We start from the raw sequence: 17,659 nt of genomic DNA on the forward strand, positions 1-17,659 counted from the left end.
CTATGCATGTAAATTTCTACGATGCTATATTTCTCGATATTTGCAAATAAAATAATTATAATAATTGTGGCAAAAAAGTTGTGAAATAAAGTTTGTAGTTTTGAAAGGGTGTGCATACAAAATAGTTATAAAAAAATAAAGCGATAAGAAGTGATAAGAAATGGTAAGCTAAAACAAATAACAAAATATAATTCAAAAAATGTGTTTAAAAAAAAAAGCTAGTTAAAATGAAGGTTAAAGAATAAGTATTTTAAGGCACGTGTATTTATTTTCATATATCTTTCATCATAACAAAGATTCAAGATATCTGAATAATGATTTTTTAAGTTTCTATAATTTAAGTTAATTTTTTTTGAGAGATCTTTTTGTTTATTTATATTTTTATGGGATGCTGAGATTTTTTCTTTATATGAAAAAATTTGATTAACATTTTTAAAGTCATAAAAATTATCAATGATATTAAATATGTTAGATGATGTTATATCATTGTCTAGTTGTTTATAATATAATGTGAATTTCTCTAAAGTTAAAATATTTTTTAAATTTTCTATAAGTATATTTGCTTTTATTTGGTTTGAAAATATTTCGAGTTCTTGATCTGTTTCAATAATTTCCTTTTCATTTTTTTTTAAATTATTTGAATTTGGCATTATATTTATTTGAGAAAATGACAAGAATGTGTCATAACTATATATCCAAGGATTATAAAAAAAAAATAATTTTTTTTTTTTTTTAATTTTATAATTTACATATAGTGTAAAAAATGTTTCCAAATTCTCAAATATGGTTGTTATTTTATTTACAAGGGGTATTATAAATTTAAAAAATAAACGATAAAAAGATACGTTATATTTAATATACAATTCTAGTTCCTTTTCAAGCATACAGATTTCATCGTTTATTTTTATATCCGTCAAAGTATTTAACAAGTTTGTGTTATTCATTTTTGCTTCGCTGCCTTGTTTTGCTTCGCTATCTTGCTTCGTTTCATTACTTGATTCTGCACCGCTTTGTAAAAATATTTGCTCTAAGTTTTTTATTTTAACTAAGCATATGTTATGTTCACCTGTCTTTATAATATTATTAACAACATCTTTCACATTTTTTGAATTTCCTTCACAAGTTGATAAATTTTGTGGTTCGTCTTTTTCATTATTCCCTTCCTGGTTGTATTGAAATGTGTCTTTAATTTGTTTAAGTAAAATCTTGTTAATGTTTTTAAAAAAATATTCCATGAGGTGTTCAAATATAGTAGCTGTTTTTTTATATGGAGGTATAGATATCAGGGAAAATAAAATTGTAAAATGAAAAGATGAATTATTAATTTTATAGACATATTTTTTTACCTTTTTAAATGTTTTACTTCTTATTATTATTTTAATTATTTTTTTAATTTTTGTTTGTCCTTCATCTAGTATCGGTCTATTTAATAAATCATAGACAGACTGTAAATAGTTAGATAGTTGTTTTAATGCATAAACAATTTTGTTTTTTTTAAAGATATTAATAAACCTTTTTAGTAACAGTATTATATTTATATTTTTTATTTTTATAGTTATTTTTTTCCATAATTCAATTAATGTATTAATAAAGAATAAAAAATAAAGAGAATAATTAATATTTTGATAAAACATATCATGTGTTAATATTTTCTCATGCTTTTTATAAAAATCGTTAACAAAATTGTAACTATTACTTATACTATTTATTAATAAATTTTTCTTTTTAATACCTTTATTAATATTGTCTAGATAAATGTTGTAAAAAAAAAATTTCTTTACATTCATTGGATATATGTCTTCTATAAATATGTGAATATAATCACTGTAGTCATACATATCGTTGAATCCTCTTTTTTTAATTTTTTTCACATTTTTTAAATATATATGAAAATTATGAATATTCATATGTTCATTACTAATATTGTTGTTTTTTTTTAGTGTTAAAAATATGTTTAAATAATTTTTATTTATTAATATATTATAAATATCCTCATAGAACTGTCTTACTTCATCTTGTTTATTTTCATTTGCAAATATGTTTTCATTTCCTTTTTCAAACTCATCATTCCATTTTGTCTTATTGTCTAAGAATGTAGATGGAATTTGTGTGAAATCAGGAAGATTTACATTTTTCAAATTCTCAAAATGGATCTCGGACTCATTCGTTTCTTTGTAATCACTTTTGTTATATTCCTCTGTAAGGTTATTAAAAATAGTTTCTATTTGATTGTTACAATTTGGAAGATCATATGTTAATTCGTTTGGGGTATCTGTTTGGCTATGCTCATCACTTTCTAAATTAGTATCACCATTCTCTATTTTGAAATGATCGAGAATTAGATCTTTGCTGACATTCTCAATCTCTTCAATCATTTCCAAAAATGTGTTATTTTCGTTAGAGCAATTTATATTTTTTTCATTAATCATTTTCAATGAATAATCTTCTACCTCATCAATGTTTAATTTATCTTCCGATATTTTATAACATGTTTTATTTTCATCTTCGAAAATAGAATTGATATCATTTTGGCTAGTCATGTTTGTATTTAAAATTAATTCATCAAACTTTTCGGATAAAAAAAATGGATCTTCATTTGGTTTCATATCTTTAAAAGGGATATCATTATTTCTTTGTTCTTCTATTTTTTCAAACAGTTCATCATTTTTATCAAGCTGAATTTGGTTATTAAAATTGAATGAGATTGGAGTTTGAATTAAATTTTCACTACTATGAGTTATCTCTTTCTTTTTGTCAGTATCGCCATCTAAGATGTTTGCATTGCTTGTACTAAGCATATCACTATCGTTATCATCAAAATTGAAATTATTATATATACATTCTTCAGCATTCGTTTTTGGAAATGTATTTGAATTAAAATCAAAGGGAAAGGATATTTCTTTTGAATCTACTTCATCTTGTATGAAGTTTATATCACTATTGTTTATTTCATTACTTGGGTAGGTGTCCAAACCAATGGGTTCAGAAAATTTATCAACTGTATCTACTTCATTGATTACCCAATTTTTATTATCCAAATCAAAATCATTATAGTTATCTTTTTTATTTTCAAAAAAAATGCTATTAGATAAAATTGAAGTATTTAAAGTATCTTGTTTGTTTTGTTTGAAACTTATATTTTTTTCCAATTCTTTATCAAACGGTGCGTATATTTTTTCCCACTCCATATTCTGACTTTCACTATTCCCGATAAATGCATCATTCGTTTGGTTTATTGTTATGTCGCTTTCTTTTTGTTCTTCTACTTTTTCAGTTTTATCGTGACTTTCATCAAAACAATCATAATGCACCACCTGGTCGGGGTAATCCATTCCATCATTGCTTAGTTTGTTTATATTTTCTAATATATTTTCACCATTTCCGCTGTTTTTTCCATCGTTTTCAAAACTGATTGCATCATCTAGTTCGTTCAAATATAATAAAGGGTCATGATTGGGCTGATAGAAATTGGTAGTACTATTTATATTTGTTTCTTTTTTATTTTTGTCTAAATGCTTTATTTTTGTTAATTTGCCAGCATGATCTTTTTCATTATATTCCGCAAAAAAATCAAAATCGATATCCTTTTCTTTTTGATTACTGATTTGGTTTAAAAATAAATTATTTTCTTTTTTTACATTGCTAGTTTTTGTTACTTTATAATTATCATGAGATATACAAAATAAATGCGATTCTTTTTTATTGTTACTATCGATGTTATTATTGTAATTTTCCTTTTTCATTAAATATGGCGAAGCATGCTCGATAGTTTTGTCTGTACAATTTATATTATTACTTTCCGTTTGAATATTACAAGAAAATATATTATACAATGTTTTTATATCCTTTATGTTTACATTATTTTTATTTATCCTGCTTGAATTATGATACCCGTCTTTTTTTTTTTTTTTCGTATTACAATTTTCGTGGTTTTGCATTTTTATCAACTTCACTTAGGTGTATATAACCCATAACAAATGTAAGAGATTAATATATGACTATATGGATGCACACTTTATACATATATATGTGTGTGTGGCAAGCCCAGTTATATTATTCCCTTTCAAATTTAGTGATCTATTTTATTTCACACATGAAACAAATAATTACGACAAACTCTTTTATGTGTGTAATAATATGCAAAAAAAACAAAAAAAAATACCAGAGCTTAGGCGAAGAAACAAATGAGGTTCACATTTCTATGGCAACCAATGAAAGGATTTTGCCGTTTTCCCCTACACAATCCTCTAATTTTTGGCTAGCTATTTTTTTTTTTATACATTATTATGAACATGGTCATATTTTTAAACAAATATATGCGTGTGGGAAATTAACATAATTTTGTATTTGACTATAAATAAACTACTACCACATAAACATTTGTGTAGCATATAATGTGAAATACGTAAAATATAAATCTCAATAAAACAAAAGGCAGAACAAATTAATACATATTTATGATGAAAGAGAGGAAAAAAATATATTTATGTAATAACATTACCCGTGCATATCTAGCCATTTTCGTATTTTGGCTAATAATTGGATAATTAGTTAGTTACCTAATTTACAGGTTTATTTGTAAAATAAGCACTGAAACTAGTTACTTTAAAATAAAAACAAAAAAATAATATATTGTAAATATATGCTTAAGAATTTTTTTTAACGCATATTACAGACTTTTACATAATTTAATTAAAAGTATATGAACGAGTATTATTAAATGTGTCAAAATATGCTCTTGAAAAATACACTAACAATATATGCACGTACCTAAATATTCTTGTATATAACTCTCCAAAAATATTATAAAAATAAAATAATATATTTGTTTATATGATTTTTTTATTCTTTTTCAAACTTTGCTACGAGGTATTAATTTTACAAGAGCAAAGCTAATGAGTTCCCATATAAAGAGGAAATCAAAGAAATAAAATTATGGAAAATTGTAAAAAAAATAATAAAAATAAAGAGAAAAAAAAGTAACAAGTAGCCAACAATATATGCACACGTATAATCCCCTTAATTTTTTTTGACAAAAATATATTCATTTGTTAAGTTGTTTTTCGGTTGGCTATCTTTATTTTTATATATTCTCCTTACACAACGTCAAAATTTACAATGATATATCATGTTTTTATATATTATTCTTTATAAGAAATTTTATATTGTATACTTTTTGTTAGTGACATTTCCATATTCAATAGTGTAAATTTATAACTTTTCAAAAATGGAAATAAACAAAAAAAAATAGTCTATACAACTAAAGCATTTTCAAATGTATATGCACACATTGCAATCAGTACGAAACAATTATATAACATTTGTATATGTTTATAGTTGCATAAAAAACAAGCAAATAAAATAAAAAAAAACGAAAGTATATCGAGAAAATGAATGGAGAGAATATACTACCTAACCATTTCATTTATAATGCATTACAATTTTTGTAAATAGACAAAATTTCGGTGCTTATTTTATTTTTAATACTATCAGGATATTGCTTAGCCAAAGACATTAAAGTAGAAAAGTTCTGATCTTTATTAATATCTCCAAATTGCTTTATGCTTATTTTATTTATTTTTTTATTTTTTAAATAAGATAAATTGTCATGGATAAAATTGTAATTACTTTTTTTATTCCTAAGGTTAAGATTAATATTATTTTGTTTTTTGGTACTACTTGCATATTTATATGCACATATTATCATTTTGTAGATATCATTTTTTTTGATATTTGTAAATAATATATTTTTAATATGTTTAAATAAATTTTTATATTCTTTTTTATTATGAATATAAATTAATACGTGTGAATAAAATAAAAAATCATTATCAGTAATATATGTTAATATATTATTAACATGTTCAGGTAAAATATTCATATTAGTATCATATTCGGATATTTGGCTAGCTACTACACTGGCTTTATCATATTTTTCTGCACACATATTTGATATATTTGGATTTGAATTATTTAATTCAGTTGTTTTTGGTTCCATCGCTTTTTCATGCATTTCTTGAATAGCTTCGTATATGGGCTTAAATTTTCTTCTATATCCCAAATAAAGATAAATTATGTGCAAAACAAATATGTTAATGTCATTGTTATTTAATTTTATTTTTATATAATTCATTATATCGGGTAGGAAAGATAAATCATGATCTATTAAAAGACAAAACATACAAGCTAAACAATAAGTAAAAATATAATTAAATTGATATATGTTAATGATTTTGTCTGCTAAATAATATATTTTTTTATAAATTAATATATTAATACAAAACATAATGTCTATTTTTTTGGAGTTTATTATATTCCAATGTATATCGAGATCTTCTTGTAACAGTTGTTGCTGGAGGGTTATCAAATCAATATATCTGTTTTGAAAAAAAAAATATCATAATTGATTTGAAGGTATAAAAAAATATGAACATGTGCATGTTTATTTCCATTTATAGCTTTACCTGAATATTAATTCAATTGGAATAGTATGATTTGTTCTTTTTTTAGTTTCATCAAAAAGAATATTAAAATTGCTTTTGCTATACAACTGTCTATTTTTCTTTTTTCGACTGCTGTTGTTGCGAAGTATGAAGTTATCATAAAAAATGTTGCGGTCGGAATTTTTATAATTTGGCGAGCTGAAAAAAAAAAATATTTTTTATCATATTTTTTGCATAAATTTTAATATATATTTGCCACTTTTCTTTATATTTTTATTTCTTACCTTTCTAAACTTTTAACAATTAAGGTAAGATTTACAAGGGCATTGTTTAGATGCCCATTTTTCGAATCACTACAAAAAGGGGAAGATATATATGTATACATTATTTTAAGTTAGGTAAAAATATGTCATATATATATTTTTTTGTTCGTTATTTTGATTACATATTCTGGGCAATAGAATAATGGTATATGCTTATGATGGCTGCATTTAAATAATCGCTTGAAAAAATCTAAAAATTAAAATAAAAATGGTGGAAAAATAATATGATATTTTCGAATAAAAAAGCCGTAAAAATTTATTATATATTAATACATGTCAGGACGCATGTCAATTTCTCCTTACCACATAGTTGTATAGCAAGCTGTATATTTTCTTTTTTAGCAAATAGCACTTTATTTTCTGAACAAAAAATAAAATTAAAGAAGTTTAGTAACGCAAGTAAATATACATACAAACATATTTATGTTTATACAATTGATCATTGATTTAGAGCTTTACGTGTTGAAGAAGTGGGTTTCTAAGGTTAGACACATTTTGAAATATTTTATAAATATAATTGTATTTATGTGCCCTTTGAACGATTCCTATGAAATATTCCGATAGTAACTCCTGCATAAAAAGTAGAAATATGTAAAAAAACATATTTAAATAAGTATGGATATATTTTTTTTCAATATTTATAAGTATGGATCAATGGTATATATTTTTCTCACATTTTTTATAAGGAGCTTAAGACATGATTTGCTCAAGTCATATTTTGTATATAAATTCATCAAATTGTGTAAAGAACAATAGTCTTTCAAACTTCTTATAAAATTGTCATCATATTTTGAATTATTATAGTTTGTCAATTTTAAGGGCCTGAACAAGCAAGGAAAAAAACAAAAAATAATAACCATACATGTATTTTTTCGTAATAAATATAATTTTGTTCATTTTTTTAATAATGAATTATTTCCTATTAAGAAGATAGGATGCACATTTTATTATTACCTCGAATCGAGAGGAAGCAGTAAAGAGGTAATAAAAAGGTAAATTTTGATTTTTTTTGCATTAATTTTATTGTTAATATATTTTTTATTTTCGCAATAAATAATATCTTCAGAAATTTGGTTAATATCACTTTTAAAATATTGTGGCATGATATCCAGATTATCGCTCGGATTTATATAACATAGAGGGTAAGAACAATTATTTATATCATAAAACAAATATTCATAATAATCGATAACTTGCTTAGATATAAAAAATTGCATTATATTTTTTTCTAAAGAATTATTATGCATCAATATAATATATCTTTGGAATATCTCTAGTTTATTCTTAAACATGTTAGTAATTTGTGTAATTTTCTTTTGTCTTATATAATTGGAATATATAAATGTTGTTTTCGAGCTAGCCAATTTTTTTATTTTAAGCTTATTATTTTTTTTTTGGGGTGAAAAGTTGTCTTTTTTTTCTGACTTGTTCATAAAATTAGTAGTACTACTATTATTATTTATTTTACTTTTTTTTTTAAAAATTGATAAACAATAATCTCGTAAATATGAGTTTGGAATTAGCTCACCACCTTGATTGTAAGAATGGTTCTTCGCATTTTCAAAATAATGTTCATTATAATTTATTACATATGGGTTTTTTATTGTCTCTATTAAATAAATAAACAATTTTTTGTGTGCAAACTTATTTACGTTTTCTATATCGCTATCCTTAGCTTTAAAATATATATTGTTATAATAGTTGTAAAGATAGCTAAATGTTATTTCGTTTAAAATGTGTCTATTTATATAAATAGGTGTACTAAAGGAATATATATATTTTTGTTCATTGTCCAGTAAGGTTGTATATATAACATTATTTTTTGATTTCCATTTTGGGGAAGCAAATAATTTTTTATTTCTTTTTATTTGGAAACATGAAGAGTAATTAGCATTATCAATAGTAAAGCATTTAAGAATATGTTGTCTAATATTCTTTTTTTTTCTTTCTTTTTTAATTTTGTTAATTTCGGGATTTGTTAATATAATATAAGTAAGGTAACTATGTTCCCCCGTTTGAATAACTATTTTATAAATATTTTTATGATTTATTAAATCATTATTTTTGTATGAAGAGAAATTTTCAGAGTATATTTTTTTTCTATAATTTCGTTCTTGATTTTTTATTTCTTTAAACATTTCAATTTGGTTAATATTTGAATTGTTAGTAATAGTATATTCTGTGTTTTTGATATTATTTTGTTCCATATATGTGTATTTGGTGAAGTATGATGATAACCTTTTATAATTTTTATATATATTATTACAAAAGTGAAAATCAAAAAAAAAGAAACAAAATAAACTAAGAGTAGAATAAAAATGCATATTATTTTTATTTAAAAGTTCGTAATAAAACGATACTATATTAAATCGAATATTTTGAATTATTTTATGTATCTTTTCTTTATTCATAACTTTAAATTTATTTTTTGTTTTTTTTATAATATTACATAGGTTTACTCTATCTACATCTGCATTGTTCATAAAAATAGGATCGCTAGCTGTTTCAATGTTACTAATTTTGTCATCTGTTGTTTTTATTTGTTTATTTTCGTTTTCTAAATTATAAGCATTGTGCTCGTCAAAACAGAATGAATTATGAATATTTTTTATTTTAATATATTTGTTTTCATTTCGCATGTTCATCGAATTGTTATACAAAATTTTGTTTATATTATTATTTCTATAAATGTATATAGTATGTTCATAATTAAATATATAAAACCTTTTAATTTTTTCCAAAGAAGTTAGACTGATATTTTCTGCACAATTAGGAAGTAATTTGCAACGATATATCAAAGATACCAAATTTTTTATAATTCTATTTTTTTTAGAAATTTCTTTTTGTTTTGAAAATGAATAAAATAGATCCTGTTCATTTAGTACATGAAATGAATTTATGTTATAAAAATAACAAGAATATATTCTATGTATTAAATAATTGCATATGTTATAATTTTGTTTTTTTAATACATCAATTAAGTTTATTATATTCATTTTAATAATGTCCTTAATTTGAATATTTAACTTTATCGATATTTTTATATATATTAGTATAGGCAACAAATTACACACTAAATTGCTTGCACTTTTTAATTCCTTATAATTTTCATAAAAGAAAAAACATATCTTATAAAAAGTATATATCAATATGTTTGTACTAACGTGGTTGTCACAATTTTTATCTGTGCCTGCCTGTGACATACTTTTTTTGTTTTCTTTAGTGTGTCTACCATGATTAGAGATATAATTTTCTGAATTATTTATCTCGAGTTTTTCGGAACTGTCAATGGTTTTTGGATACCCCTCTATGATGTAGTACTTCCTAATAATGCTATTTTTCGTTAGCTTATGTTTTTGTGCCTTTTCAGTATGTCTATAAATAGAATTTTTATAAAACTTATTAAATAAGCTGTGTTTTTTTTGAAAATTTGCATTTTGTGTATATTTAATTTTGTCTTTGTTTTCATTTTCAAAGTGATTTGCTTTCACCTTGATATAGTTTTCTTTGCTTTCTTTGGCATCAGTAGTGTTATAGATATTATTTTGTAGGTTTGCACAGATCTTATCAAACAGTTGTTGAGCTATAAGTAAAAAAATAGAGTATACAAATTGAATATTGTTTTTATCTCGTCGACAAATAGTAGACAATTTTAATATGTCAATACATTTTTGTATATTATATGTATTTCCTTTTTGAGCTTGTTGATGGTTATTTTTTTTGGTACTAGAACTATTTTTACCCCCCATCGATTTATTTATCTTCTTTAAATTAATATTAATATTTAAAAAAGCGGAATAATATATTTTATACATTTTAGGTGTATACAAATTTTGGCTTATTATATATTCTGCTAATTCGATTTTATTATTTTCTATCAATAATAAAACAATATTTTTATATACTTTTTTAACGTTTTTTTTAAAAACATTTTCAATTTTCATATATTTAGTAAACAAACTTAATATATAAAACTTTTTAATATATGGATATTTAAAATATAGGAATAAAAAGTATAAGAGGTTTGTTAGAATATTTGGTTTATTTTTATAGAATATGTAGCTAATTATGTTTTGAAAATTTGGTGTTTTTAATTTTTTTAAAAATAAAATTATTTTTTTTTTTTTCATAATTTTACAACTAGATTCAATCATTGTGTCTATTCCTTTGTTAAGTCCCCACATATTCAAAATATATTCACTTGCCGATTTCATATGAATTTTGGATTTTTCTTTATCTGGAAAGGCTTTGAAATTTAACAAAAAATCACAATATTTGAACAGCTTATAGGTTGAAATAAAATCTAATACTTCAACTTGGTTTTTTTCTTTTTTCAAAATCGAAACATAAACATGAATAAAGTTAAATTTGGTGGTTGGATTAGTATATGATAGACATGAGTTGTGCACTTTTTTAGCGTGTCGAATGATTTTAAAAATATGTTTATATGCATCTAATTTGGCTAGATTCGCATCTATGTTATTTGGAAGGTTATCTATATTTTCACAGTTAGCAATGTACGGATTCTGATAACTTTTTGAGCCGCTGTTTTGGGATTGCCCATTATATAGACATAGGCCCAATGCTATCATAAGTTCGCTAAAACAAAATAATTCGAGGTTTTTATAATTTTTCATTATTTTATTTACAAATATATCTATTTTGACATCAGTTGGCACATCTGCTTGTAGCATGTGCTCAAACCAGAACCTGGGATTTTTGTTTCTTTTATTTGCATCTATATTGGGTTCATTAAAATTGTGAAAAAGATTTGAATAATATTTTTTAATCATGTCAGGGTGAATGGCTTTCTCACAAATTTCTAAACAATCTGCATAGCGTTGGTTATCAAAAAGAGATGAAAAAAAAATCGACTTAGTAAAATTATTGAAATGAAATAAGTCATAATATTTTATAAAATAAATATCACTATACAAATCAGTATCTAATTCAATAATAATATTATTATTTTTGTTATTCCTTTTTATTAGTTTAAAGATTTTATTTATATTATTATACTGTTCTTTTATGTAGCGATTTAAAATGTTGTATGGTCTTGAAAAGTGATATGCATATAATATGTTAAAACAAAATGGAAAATAATAATCACATTTGTCTAAGCATATAAAAACATTCATTATGGCATTTTTTTTACTAGTACTTATATTTGAAGTATCACATTTTGTTTGTAAATAATTTAATTTGATAGGTACACAATTATTTAAACATATTTTTATTTCTTTATTTTCAATTTTGTTTATTATATATGTTATATACGATTTGTAAAACCGAAGCATATTTGTTATTTTGTTTTTTTTTATTGCTAAGCTTATATTTCTTTCTATAATTTTTAGAATATTCATATCGTTTATCAAAAATAGAAAATCGGAAGTTAAATATTGCATCACTGGTTTTTTATTTATATATATATTTTTGCATTTTAATTTATATTTTATATGTTTACTATTTTGCCTGCTTGGAAATAAATCGATACTTCCCAACTGTGTATCTGTACTTTCTTCATTTTGGATTTTATCTGAAAAACGTTCTGTCTTTATAAAAAATTGGGTTTGTATATTTTCAACTAAAAGCTGGTAGTATTGTATAAAAAATAAGGAACATAAAACTTTAACCTTTTCATAAGAGTTTGCAATAAACAAAATATATTTTACAATTGTATATATGTCTATGGTAAATATATGAAATAGATTATAATTAATTTTTGTTTGCCATCTTATGTAATATACATTTTGATTGTTCAACCCATTTTTCGAAGCATATTCAAAAAAATTTTCATATCTCTTACTATCCTTTAGTGAGTCATGTATATATGTTATTAAAATATTAGAAAAGAAAAAAAAATAAAGTAAATAATTTATTGTACTTCCTTTTTGCTCATCTATATTTTGTATTAGAAGTGTCGAATATTTTTCCAATATGATATGCATATCTTTATAAGATGTATATTGATATTTTATTTTATTTTTTATAAAAAGGTTTGTATCTTTTGTAAAGGGTGAAGAGTTTTGTTTGTCTACTGCTAAGTTCTCAACTTTTAAAATAACTTTTTTCTTTTTTTTCAAGTTTGAAAAGAAGAAGAACATATCTTGTAAAAAATTTTTTTTTTTATATAAATCTATAAAATATTTTTTTATCAACTTAGATTGTATTTTTAATGAGTTTGATGTTAGTAGGAGATATTTAATAAGGAGTATATTCTTTTTTTTGTTTTTTATTTTGATTTCTTTTTTTTTACAACTCAAATTTGGATTGGCTTGTTCGTCACACATATACTTATCTTTGTAATCCCGGTTTGTTGCCAGCTTACTTTTCGATATATTTTTTTTTATTTCTAATAGTATATGCAATTTCTTAATAAAATAAAGTAAAAATTTTAATATTAGATGATTGTTTCTTGGTTCATGACTGTCTATACTTTTTTGTAAATTATCTACTTTGTGCACCTTTTCAATAGTCTGTTTCATTTTGTTTACTTCCCTTTTTGCAAACTTTAATAAAAGGATTCCATTTTCAACTTTATAAGAATGAGTTACACAAATACCAAGAAAAATATAAACTAACAAAAAATTCGCATTGTAACTATTCCGAAGAATGTACATATTTATTTCGTTATCTTTATGTTTGTTAATAAAATAAGAAATCAAATGAAAAAGATTAATTTTTTTATGATAAGCATGTTTCGATTTATTTATAACTTGAGAACTAAATGGATTGTTGTCAAAAATTGAATCTGAAAAAACGTTTTTGATATATAACTTTTTAAATACTTGAATAAATCTAAGATATAATATTAGATTATATGTATATATAGACTTAGTTAATTGTTTTTTATATTTATAAAGGATAAACATATTAATTCTTCTACCTTTTTGATGACTAATATTTTTGTAAATGTATTCTTGTGGTGTATTATATATAATATCATATATATACTTATCTAAAATATTATTTATTTCTTTTTTTTTAAATTTATTTTTTCTTTCATTTTGCTTAAAACAATAATATATGTATTCTTTATCTTGTACCTTTTTTTCGATCTTTGTTAAGGAATTAAAAACTGAATAATTCCTACTTTTCTTACTCCTGTTAATTTTAAGAAACATAAGTTTGTTTCCATATGTTGGAGACCATATTGATAATTTTTCAAAAACTTTAACTTGGCTATTTTGTTTTATATTTTCAAACGAAGTCGAATTGTCCTTACACATTGCTTTCCTTTTTTTCAAACTCTTGTTCATCCTCGATTTTGTAATAAATATTATTAAGCGGGTGTAGATATTTTCAAAAATTTGGAGTAGCAAATTTCGTAAATTTAAAAAAAATGATGATACGACTTGCTTCCGTTTCTGTTTCGGACTAGCCTGTCTTAGTTTATTATATATGAACAGCACAAACTTGATAAGGTTGGGTGGGTCTATATGTTTATTTTCTGTAAACCTGAATAAGATTATTGTAAAATAGAATAGACACTTGATTTTGCATTCTTTGTAGCGAATCAGTTTGTAGTTTTTCTTAATGTCCTGCAGGGAGCTCGTTCTGTAAGTAGGAAAAAATAAAATATATCACAGTGTGAGTGGAAGAGTGTAATAAATGAAAAAAATAAAAATAAAACAGATAGAGATAAGGCATACCCCGATAGATAACCATAGGCCGACTTGATTGCAAGATAAAAGAGAATCATGTTTAAATCCATGTAATTTTTTTTTTTATAAAAACGTGACTTTTTTATATACTTCTTTAATTTGAAAACAAAGTTTGTATTAACATATGGTAATATATTCATTGTATTCAAAAAGTGGGGAATAGAATAACTTGATAGCATTGTATATATATCACTTTTTGTTAATTTGGTTGTTTTAAATAATTTTAATAAATGCTCATAGGATTTATAAAAATAATAATTTACACAAGCAATATGTATTTTTATTTTTATATCTTTAATATAATTATATAAATATTTATTATATTTACACATTTTCAATTCATTTAAACATTTGAGTTTTATTCCTACATCGTTTGTATTTTCAAGACAATATAAAATACACAGATTTTTAAGTTCCTTAAAATTGTTTAGAAGCTGATTTAGATAATCGAAGTTGTTTTGGGTCAGGTGGTTTTGACAAATGCGGAACAGGTAGCTGAAATAAAAACAGGAAGGGAACAAAAGAAAATATAAAAGGTTGTCAAATAAAAGAATGATGAAAAAAATTAATACTTAATTTACCTTAAAAAATGTATGTTGTATATTTTAGAGTAGTTGATATAAAAAAGGATATCCTCGTTTTTCTCTGTCTCCATTGGATAGCAAACTATTTCTTCATTCATACTTTTCAAATAAATATCATCAATATAATTAAACAAGTAAATAAATATATTATATATTTGATTTGTACGATTTGAATAATATGTGTTAGTTGAAATTAAAATTTCATAAATTATGCATTTATTCTTGTATGTAATATATCTATCATTTTTAGACTTATAAATAGGAGTAGTTTTATTTTTTAATTTACTAATATATAAATCAATTATTTTTTGTATCTTCAAATGGTTTATAAACAAATATAAAACAACTCCATCTATCTCTACCATATGAATTCCATTTTGATAATCATACATATTGTCATTACCACAATTATATTCACCATTTTCATTATCAGCTTGACAAACAGATGAAAAATATAGCAACACCTTTGCATCTTCACAATTATAATAAAACACAAGCATGATTAAAAAGTTGTATATCTTGTTCATTGTATCAGTTGCTAAACGGAACTGTTTTAAAATATATAGAAAGTTTTCATCATTTTTTGTTTTTCCATTTGTTTGATCTGCCTTTGTAAGGGCCCCAATATGTTCGGGCCTATGAATGGGAATAACTTTATGGGCATCATTAGAAATACGAGGACTTGACTTGTCTCTTGATCCAATTGCAGTAAAACGTTCTTGACAATTTTGATGTAAAAATGTGATAGTTGAACATAGAGAAAATAAAAATATATTATTTATAAATAAGTGATTATATTTAAATAGGTAAATAAAATTTTGATAATCTACCAAGCTGTTTTTTTTTAGTTTTTCTACCAAGACTGTAATATATACATGAACAGAATTCAAATATGCCTCTAAAAAGATGAGGTAAGGCTTGTGAATGTTGTTTTGTGTATTTGCTTCTTTGGCTTCGATGCTTAGTTTTTCTGCATAACCATTTGAATTTTGAATTTTTTTATTTTCTACCAATTTGGCTTGGTCCCTATTGGCTAGCATAAATAGGTGCAATAAAAAATGGAAATACTTCTGATTAAAAAAAAGAACTTTAAAAAGGGATACGGACAACGATGGTAAGTAGAAGCATAGATAAAATAAGTCAATAAATATTTCTAAAATAATATTTTTTTCAAAAAAAAATGAAATTTCTTCATCATATGATATAATATAATTATGTATAGGCTTTTGATTAATTATGTATAAAGGAGGGATATATATAATATTAATATTGTGAGTTTTAATTGTAGATTTTTTTAAATTCGTTTTAGATAGAACACAATTTGATGTGTTATGATTTTGTTTTTTGTTTCGAATATTTATTGGGGGTGTATCCCCATCTGTTTCATAAATTAATTTAAAATTTTTTATTGTTAATTCATCTATTTTATTAAAAAAGTTATCATTATAATTTATTTTGTATTTCTTCTCACTAAAAATGGTTTTAGTATAATCTACATTCTTATGCTTACTACATTTTCTGATCTGAATTTTTGTCTTCTTTTTATTATAAGGTATTACATAATCAAGTAGATATATTAATAAATAATTATTATGTTGTTTTCTATTTTTAATTGGATTTATTTTATTTTTTTTTAATAACTCTCTCGTTTTTATATATAAATAAAATAGACGTCTTAAATATTGTAAAACATCTATAGTAAAAAAATCAAAATTTAGATTTTTACAAATTTTTAAATAATGCTCTTTATGTACAATAATAATAGAAAGAATTGTGTCGAACTGTATTTTTTGTTTTATCTTATTAGGTATATATTTTTTTTTTAGTATGTATCTAAATTTAGATAAAGTATTATATTTCAGATGTGTGTCGTATCTCTCATTAGGTTGTTTACACTTATCAGTTTGTAAGTCTGAGCAAATTTGTTTGGACTTGCTGAAAAGTATTTTATAATTTGTTTCAAAATTAAGAAAGTTAATAAAAATTAAGTCTACAAAATAGTTATAATCATTTACTAATTTTAATAAAAAGTGGGAACTTGATATTTCATTTGAAAAGATTTGTAAAGGGGATGATCCATATTCTATATACCTTCTTATATATTTTAAAACTTTTCTTAATATATATAGTTTTTTTTTTATTGATTTATTTTTTATTTTTTTATCTTTCCCTAGGTCTGTTATATTTAGTAAGTTGGATTTTACTAAATTGGTTAATAACAATCTTGCTAGCTCATATTGCTCGAGATTAATGTAGTTTGTAGCAATTTGAATTATGACCTTGTAATTGTTTTTATTTAAAAATGAATAGCTATCCATTTTTTATTCAAAAACAAGTTTAAATTATTCATAAAATGGAAAATATATATACTCTATCGTTTTGTCACCATTATGTGCTTGTACTTAATTTCGCTGGCTCATCACTGAGAGGAAATGAGAGCGGGATAACCTAAGAAGTTTATTATCATTTTTCAAAATTTATTCTTACATATTTTGCTTATTATTCTTTCGTATTTTTTCCTATTATTTCTTATTATTTTTTTAATTTTTATTTATTTTTTGAATATAGATTGTGGGCATTTTGTGCATGCGGCATGCTGTGTGTACCGGCTTGCCATTTTCATTTTTCATTTTTTATTTTTCATT

General features: G+C 23.0%; 2 protein-coding genes across 2 annotated transcripts; both read right to left on the minus strand.

Moving 5' to 3' along the window:
- Window positions 1-218: 218 nt before the first annotated feature.
- PCHAS_0614700 (conserved Plasmodium protein, unknown function) lies at window positions 219-3,938 on the minus strand (the record flags this gene model as incomplete). Its single annotated transcript, XM_734936.2, has 1 exon — window positions 219-3,938. The coding sequence occupies one exon, from the start codon at window positions 3,936-3,938 to the stop codon at window positions 219-221; it is 3,720 nt and encodes a 1,239-aa protein (XP_740029.2).
- A 1,487-nt stretch (window positions 3,939-5,425) lies between these two features.
- Window positions 5,426-17,332, minus strand: PCHAS_0614800 (conserved Plasmodium protein, unknown function; the record flags this gene model as incomplete). Its single annotated transcript, XM_016797497.1, has 10 exons — window positions 5,426-6,377; window positions 6,465-6,641; window positions 6,728-6,796; window positions 6,889-6,956; window positions 7,070-7,126; window positions 7,226-7,336; window positions 7,441-7,588; window positions 7,721-14,323; window positions 14,419-14,925; window positions 15,012-17,332. 10 exons carry the CDS (start codon window positions 17,330-17,332, stop codon window positions 5,426-5,428), a joined length of 11,013 nt encoding a protein of 3,670 aa, XP_016653442.1.
- Between the last annotated feature and the right edge of the window lie 327 nt (window positions 17,333-17,659).

Source organism: Plasmodium chabaudi, assembly GCF_900002335.3.
Source record: "Plasmodium chabaudi chabaudi strain AS genome assembly, chromosome: 6".
NCBI lineage: Eukaryota > Apicomplexa > Aconoidasida > Haemosporida > Plasmodiidae > Plasmodium > Plasmodium chabaudi.